The 7,164-nt window shown below is 58.2% G+C and overlaps 1 protein-coding gene across 1 annotated transcript in view; it reads left to right on the top strand.

Annotated features, from left to right (window-relative positions):
- The first annotated feature begins 228 nt into the window (after positions 1–228).
- LOC148399940 (macrophage mannose receptor 1-like) overlaps positions 229–7,164 on the top strand; it is a 7,947-nt gene continuing 1,011 nt past the window's right edge. Inside the window, exons 1-28 of the mRNA XM_088373992.1 lie at positions 229–580; positions 1,340–1,539; positions 1,606–1,709; positions 1,793–1,914; positions 1,987–2,049; positions 2,121–2,279; positions 2,351–2,427; positions 2,759–2,876; positions 2,955–2,987; positions 3,055–3,225; positions 3,307–3,426; positions 3,497–3,607; positions 3,691–3,726; positions 3,850–3,987; positions 4,052–4,195; positions 4,352–4,483; positions 4,608–4,762; positions 4,919–5,042; positions 5,122–5,182; positions 5,252–5,318; positions 5,402–5,535; positions 5,606–5,649; positions 5,727–5,900; positions 6,022–6,176; positions 6,270–6,413; positions 6,547–6,635; positions 6,712–6,898; positions 6,993–7,164. The exon at positions 6,993–7,164 is cut by the window's right edge and continues 1,011 nt beyond it. Coding sequence (XP_088230118.1) covers positions 508–580; positions 1,340–1,539; positions 1,606–1,709; positions 1,793–1,914; positions 1,987–2,049; positions 2,121–2,279; positions 2,351–2,427; positions 2,759–2,876; positions 2,955–2,987; positions 3,055–3,225; positions 3,307–3,426; positions 3,497–3,607; positions 3,691–3,726; positions 3,850–3,987; positions 4,052–4,195; positions 4,352–4,483; positions 4,608–4,762; positions 4,919–5,042; positions 5,122–5,182; positions 5,252–5,318; positions 5,402–5,535; positions 5,606–5,649; positions 5,727–5,900; positions 6,022–6,176; positions 6,270–6,413; positions 6,547–6,635; positions 6,712–6,898; positions 6,993–7,164 — 3,307 coding nt within the window. The 5' untranslated portion in view covers positions 229–507. The remainder of the gene's footprint in view (positions 581–1,339; positions 1,540–1,605; positions 1,710–1,792; positions 1,915–1,986; positions 2,050–2,120; positions 2,280–2,350; positions 2,428–2,758; positions 2,877–2,954; positions 2,988–3,054; positions 3,226–3,306; positions 3,427–3,496; positions 3,608–3,690; positions 3,727–3,849; positions 3,988–4,051; positions 4,196–4,351; positions 4,484–4,607; positions 4,763–4,918; positions 5,043–5,121; positions 5,183–5,251; positions 5,319–5,401; positions 5,536–5,605; positions 5,650–5,726; positions 5,901–6,021; positions 6,177–6,269; positions 6,414–6,546; positions 6,636–6,711; positions 6,899–6,992) is intronic.

Raw genomic sequence — 7,164 nt, forward strand, 5'->3', positions numbered from 1 at the left:
GCCGCCGTGCGACACGTGACGAGCGAGGCGCCGCCCTCAAGCGAGGCTTTCAAGTGACGTCATAACACCTTGCTCCACGGCTTGCGGGATTTTGAGTCAAGGGCCACGGCAGCCTTTGCTCACCGGCCAACGCGCATCCTCGCGTCACCTTTGCGTTCTGAAGTGTGTGTCCGCGCTCTGGTGCGTGTCCGCGTGTGGGCGTGTCCCGCTCGGCTTTATAAGCCGGTCCGCGCCATTGTGTCGCTGCCCCTGCCCCGCATCTCCTCTCTCTCTCTAGAGGCCCAGTTGCAGAGATCCGAATCCCGGCGCGGCGCGGCGCGGCGCGGCGTCGGATCCTTGCTTCTGCTTCAGCTTTACTTTCTGCTTCAACTGTACTTTCTGCTCCAACTTCAAGTTCCTCTTCAACAAGTTCTGCTTCAACTTCAAGTTCTGCTTCAACTTCAACAAGTTCAACTTGCGCTTCTGCTTCATCATCTGCTTCTGCCTGCGTGGGGCAGGCTGAGCCCGATGGACATCATGAGCATCCCCACACTTGTGGCATTGGCACTGACGTTGTGCGCCTGGATAACGCTATGTGGAGGTAATTTGAATGTTGAAGAGAAAAAAAACCCAAAGCAAATTGAACAAATAACAATAATCGAAGGCACCAAGTTGGATGGAAGGGGAAAAAAATGTAACGTTTGAAAGTGGCGCCTTCGGAGAGGCTCAGTCGTGTCCCGGCCCGAGCGCAGCTAGCACCCGTGCGCTTTTTTTTTTTTTTTTGGACCGTGTCAACTGTGAAGTGCAGTTGCGTCTACTCTGCAACACTTGATTCAAGTTGTCCGTTGCGTCCGACACGCACGAGCTCGTCAGTCATTTTTCTGCCGTTACTTCAATGAAAGGTCAAAGCGCCGCCGCGTTTTTTTTTTTTGTTTTTTTCTGTGAGTGCGTCTGTGTTGTCGTCGCATAAGTGCTCGTCTTGTTTTCCCACGTTAAGTTTGGTGAGTACGCAACGTTCCTTGGCAATTGGCACATTTTGCAAAAGTTTCCCCTTCAAGCACCTTGAGCCCACTTTGAAGTATTATTATTATTTTATTTTATTATTTTTTTTACGTATGGTAAAGGAAAAAAGTGCTCTCTGAATAGGCAAATCGCGTTTTCGTCATATGTGGGAATGGAACTCACAGTGTCCGCAAGTGTATTCCCCTCCACCCCACGTACCCCACCCTAACCCTATCAGTTACTTCTGAGTGAGCACTTGTGAATGCGTGACTCCCTTGCGACCACGCGAGGGCGCCGTCGTCAGGCGCTGATGTGTCAGACTGAACAGCCAGCCGAATGTGTCCTCCTCCCTTGTCAGACATTTCGTGCGATTCCGGATGGGAGGTGTTCGGCTCCAGCTGCTACAAGAAGATGTCAGCCACCAACGGTTGGCTGGGGGCCCGTTTACACTGCGCCCTGGAGGGCGGCGACCTGCTTTCCTTCAAGTCATCGGCCGAGGAAGATTTTGTGAAGGGCAAAATGGGGAAAGACCCGTTCTGGATCGGACTCGCCAACCTGGTGAGTTTAAATGCGAGGAGGGGCTGTGCCGGCCGGGTTGACAACGGCGATTGGTCTCCTCCGCAGGAATGCGGCCATAAGTTGTGTCATCGAATGTCAGGCAAGGAGCCGAAATGGTCCGACGACGCACCGCTGATCTACAGCAACTGGAGTGCCGGTCAAGCCGTAAGGTAAGAAAGTCACATTGTGGAGCGAGCCCGCGCAACAAAAGCCTGACAGACAGCATTGTTGTCGCTGCCCCCAACCCCGACAGCACCGCATTGGAGTCCTGCGCCTACATTCAGCAATTCGGGTTTCTCAACGACCAGCGCGGCAAGTGGAGAACCGGCTTGTGCGAGTCCTCCCTGGCGTACATGTGCAAACGCTCGCCCGACGGTAAGCCGCTCGTCGTCGGTCATGTCGAGGAGAGGAGCGCCGCCCGCCGTCACGTTGTCTTCCCGCACGCAGGCTGCCCGGACGGACAACCGTGCTCCAAGAAGGCCGACGGTTTGGCTCTCTCTCCGGTGCAAAGTGAGTGGCTTCTTTCTGCACCTTGGCCGCCCCGTCACAGGTTTCTCCTCAATCTTACTTTGGGCCCTCAGCTTCTGCCTGCGACCCCGGCGACTTGCTCCACGGCCCTTTTTGCTACCACTACTTTAACGAGAACCAAAAACCATGGCGGGCAGCTGAGGATGACTGCGTCTTGCGGGGAGGTCACCTGGCAAGCCTCCACTCGCAGGAAGACGGCAAATGGATGCTGGGTGAGCACAAAGGGCCGTCATCACATTTTGGGTGCTCTTCTTGCATTAAAGCTGAGTTCTCCCTCTGCAAGCTCACGCAGGCTACTATCCTTGGCTGGGACTGCACAAAACATCGAATGGGTTTGAGTGGACTGACAAAACATCTTCAGTAAGTAACACACTCACAGTAAGTTTGGGGCAAGAATAAAGTCCCAATGATGGTCACACACATCTGGTCCTCTGCATTGAAGCCATCCCTGTGTGATTTTAATACATCCCCTGGGGGAGAGGGGAGCGGTGCCGGGCTCAGGAATCATTTGGTGATCAAAAGCGAAGTGAAACGCTTACAAACTGTTCCGGCCTTATTTTCAATGTTCACCTTTCAGAAGAAACCTTTGGCCAAATTGCGAGATGATGACAGTAGTAGTAGAATGTTGTCAAGAGAGTGAGGAAAGCATAAGGGCAACGCGCTGAGCACATGTCAACAACGTCGTCCACAGGACCTCATCTTGTGGCACGGAGGTTATCCACACCCCGAAGACATCTACGGTCCTATGTCGAATACTGGACTGATCTATTCGCACACCGATGGCAAGCGTGACTACATCTGTCAAAAAGGTGCGCAGGCCGCGCGCCGTCACCACCGGGCATTTTTTGATAACGCTCATGCTTGTTCTCATTTGCGCTCCCTCGCAGCCAAGTCCACCAGTCCTCCTCCGCCGCTCCCAGGTGGGTCAAGGGCCGGCGGCACGCGTTCCCGCCATCCGTGGCGATTCTCACCACTTGTGCCTTGCAGGCTGGAGCGACAAATGCGGCTGGGAGTGGCTGGACAACCCCGCCAACGACTTCTGCTACCTGATGAGAGGGAACGGGCTCAAAAGCTGGAAGGAGGCGCGCGACGACTGCATCCTCCACGATGCCCATCTGCTCACTATCACGGACTCTCACGAGCAGGCTTTTGTGCACGGTGTGTGTGTGTGCGTGTGTGCGCAGTCTTAATGTCCGCACTTGTGTTTTGGCGCTACCATGCGGAAACTTTGATCCAAAGGTCACAGCAAGGCCGTGCTCACCACTCCCTCCCTGTGGCTGGGCGCCGACGCCCCCTTCGCCGAGAGCGGCGGCCGGTGGGCCGACGGCTCCCCGTTCAGCTACGTCCACCTGAGCGCCGGTTTGTGGCGAGCCACGCTCATTTTGCCATTCAGGAACATGGCGCTTAGTCTCTGTTGGCCCCCTTGCAGGTCACCATGGCGACAAAGTTGGGGGACGCTGCCTTTCCTTTCTCATTGACAGCGGCGATTGGAAATTTGACGTGTGCGAGATCAAGAGAGGCTACGTCTGCAAGAGAAGAGGTAGGAGGGCGAGGCGGGGCGGGGTGGGGCGGGCCGCGACCCTCTATCTCAAGGCGTGCTGACGTTTGCCTTTGGTCTTGCAGCGGCGACAGCGCAACAAGCTCCGCTGCCTCACGCCGGTAAGAAATTGCCACTTGCAAAGATGGCCGGCCGCCAGAAATGATCAGCCCAGCCTCGCCTCACCTCGCCTCGCCTCGCCTCGCCTCGCCTCGCCTCGCCTCGTCTCGCCTCTCCCCGAGCAGGCTTCTTCAAGCAGGAGGTGTGCGAGAACGCCGCCGACAACCGCGCCATTTGCCCCGAAGACCGAGTCATGCGCATCCAGTCGGCCTTCTACGGACGGAGGAGCAGCAACGTCTGCTCGGCCCAACGCGGCTCAGACGGTAGGAGGCCCCGGGCGCCCCTTTCCTCCTTCAGCTGACGTGTCAACTTGGCGCCGTCTCGCAGCCCAATGTGCGGTGGAAGGTGCCCTCCCTCACTACAGGAAAGCGTGCGACAACTGCCACCAGTGCCTGGTCAAGCCCATGAAGGAGGACCCCTGCCCCGAGGTCTCCAAATACCTCCAGATGTTCTACACCTGCGAAACGGACGGTAGGTGTCTTCTCGTCGTCTCGGAATTGTTGTGTGTCGCGCTGCTGCGGCTGCTGCTGAGGCTGCGGCTGCGGCTGCTGCTGCTGCGGCTGCGGCTGCGGGTGTCCACGCACAAACGAGGCAAGGCCCCTGAATAACATTTTTGGTTGTCCGAAGAGTGTTTTCACAGTCTGGGCAACACGCAAGGCAGCCTGAAAAAGTTGAGGCTGAGAGCCTCCTCCTCATTGAGCGGCTTCAGCCCCGACGAGGCGCGCCTCGACGGGAAAGGCTGCTGGAAACCATTGAAGCGTAGGTGGAGAACTCTGCCGCCGCCGCCGCCAGTGCCTTCACACACACGCACAGCCACGAATCTGGCTTCTCCCCTCCCTCCCTCCCTCCCAACCCTCCCTCCATCCCTCCCTCCCTCCCTCAGCGATGGACAGCTGGATCGAGGTGGACTTAGGCGAGATGAAAAGGGTGACCGGGTTGGAGATCCAGACGTGTCCTTCGGCCTCCTCCAGGCACTGGTCCAGGTTTAAGATGACCCATAGTTTAAACAGACAGGACTGGACCGAGCACTCCCAGCAAGTGAGTGGGTGGCTGCGAGCTGACTTGCTCTTTGTCGGCTACTCTTTCTTCTCTCTGTCTTCTCTCTCTCTATTTTTCCTCTCTCCATCTCTCTCTCGCTTTCTCTTTTTGTCTCTCTCTTTTTCTCACTTTTTCTCCTCTCGTCTCTCTCGCCAGCTCATCCTCAGAGCGACTCAGACCCTGACGGAGCCCGTGCTAGCCCAGTTCATCCGCATCCTGCTACTGGATCACCAATGGAACGTCGGCCTCCGCTTTGACGTCTTGGGATGCGCGCTTGACGGTAAGCGAGCCGCCGCCGCCGCCGCCGCCGCCGTTCTCACCTCAAAAAGAAAAACCGACTGTGACTCTGGCATCCGCAGATGTGATCAGCTGCGACGGGCAGTTTGTCAGCGTGGTGGACCTGGACAACCAGCCCAATACGTGAGTGGTCGCAGCGCGTGCGAGCTTTCCAATCAAGCGCCAGTCTCGCCACGGCCGTGTCGTCCGCAGGGTCTTCTGTCCGCCGGGTTGTGCCAAGTTGGACCACCAAGTCTACGGCACGTGGGTGTACAAAGAGGTACGTGGTGACGGCGGCGCCGCCCGCCCGCCCGCCCGCCCCTCTCCTTTTCGGGCTCTGACGTGCGCTTTGCGTGATTGCAGGAGTCTGACATCTGCGCCGCCGCCATTCACGCCGGCGTCATCGCTGACAAGACGGGAGGAAAGTGCACCTTGCTGAAAGCGCCGCCGCAGAAGATCTTCAAAGCTTCCGACCAAAACGGAATCCTCTCCAAACAGTGAGTGGCCCGCTTTCAGCGCACCGATGACGCAGGCCGCTGTAACGCGAGCGCCGCCATCTATCCGCAGATCGGACCAAGAGGGGTCTTTGGCGTTCACGTTTGCCGACGGAGGTGAGTTATACCCGAGCGCCGTGGCGTGTCAAGCTTGTGCGTGACATCTGGCGGCGGCGGCGGCGTCTCCTTGGCAGAGATGAGATGCTTGGGACCTGAATGGGAGGAGTTTGCCGGCTTTTGCTACAAACTTTTTGAGGACAAGAAGACCTGGGCCGACGCTCAGCACGCCTGCAGGACTTTTGGCGCCCAGTTGGTGTCCGTGGGTTCCCGAGTGGAGCAGGACTGGCTGAAGATGACTTTGTTCTTTGGTGCGCTGCCTGGCCCTGGCCTGGCCTGGCCTGGCCTGGCCTGGCCTGGCCTGGCCTGGCCTGGCCTGGCCTGGCCTGGCCTGGAGATGTGATGTCTTAATGTCCCACCCTTCCTCTGCAGACAACAGCGACACGTGGACCGGACTCAACGACCTGGCCGTTCCCGGCATGTTCCTGTGGTCCGACCGCCGCCCTGTGACCTTGACCTTCTGGGCTGCCGGAGAGCCCAACAACGAGCTCCCCTTGGACGACAACTGTGTGGTGGCGGCTTACCAGGTGAGTATTTGCAGGCAGGCAGGCACGCACGCACGCACGGACGGATGGCTACGCCCAGCATCCCCCCTTACGCCCCTCCCCTTTGTCTTTCAGACGGGACGCTGGATGCGGAAGTTGTGCTCGCAGCTCAATCGCTTCGTGTGCAAGATGCCCACAGCCCATTACGCCATCGCCGCTGGAGCCGAGACGGAAAGCGGCGACGAATCCAAGGCCTTGTCCGTGGTGTCGACTGGCACTGTGAGTGGCGCGCAAACGCTTTTAGCCCAGGGGTGTCAAACTCATTTTTAACAGGACCTCAGCGGGCCGCATTTTATATGAAATACTTTCTGTAGTTATTGTTCAAATGCAATATGCACTGTGCCCGATGTAGTGCCAAGACCTTGTCCTGGAAATGATCCACGGTCTTCAGGTGGGAAGTACCATCACCATCAGAGGGCGGGGCAACAAGAAGACCAAGAGGTAGACCAGGGTAAAAGAAGGCGATGGTTTGGGCAAAGCGCCAACGCCTGTGTGTGTGTGTGTGTGTCGCTCGCAGCTTCCAAGCCAGCCTGCTCGACGCCGACAGCCAGTCCATCCTGGAGCTCAAGCTGGACACCGAGAACCAAAGCGTCACACTGAGCTCCCAACTGGACAGCGACCAGGACCAGCAGCAGCAGCAGCAGCAGCAGCAAAACCAGCTGCGCTTTGCCCGTATCCCCCTGCAACCCGGAGTGGACTTCAAGGTAAGCGCTGCGCACTCACCACGCCGCGCACTCACCACGCCGCGCACTCACCACGCCGCGCACTCACCAGCGCCTAATTGCCGCTGTGGTTCAGATCGTCATCCGCTGCGGCCAGCACGTCTTCCGCGTTTTGGCCGGGGGCCACCGGCTGCACTACGCCTACCAGCGCCGCCTCCGACTGGCAGACATCACGCTGCTGCGGCTGCACGGCGACGTGTCGCTGAAGGCCGTCCGCCTGGCCACGGCGCCGCCCGCCTGGCCACGGC

This window comes from Syngnathus floridae, chromosome 4, assembly GCF_059516105.1.
Source record: "Syngnathus floridae isolate MCC-2025c chromosome 4, RoL_Sflo_1.0, whole genome shotgun sequence".
Taxonomy (NCBI): Eukaryota; Metazoa; Chordata; class Actinopteri; order Syngnathiformes; family Syngnathidae; genus Syngnathus; species Syngnathus floridae.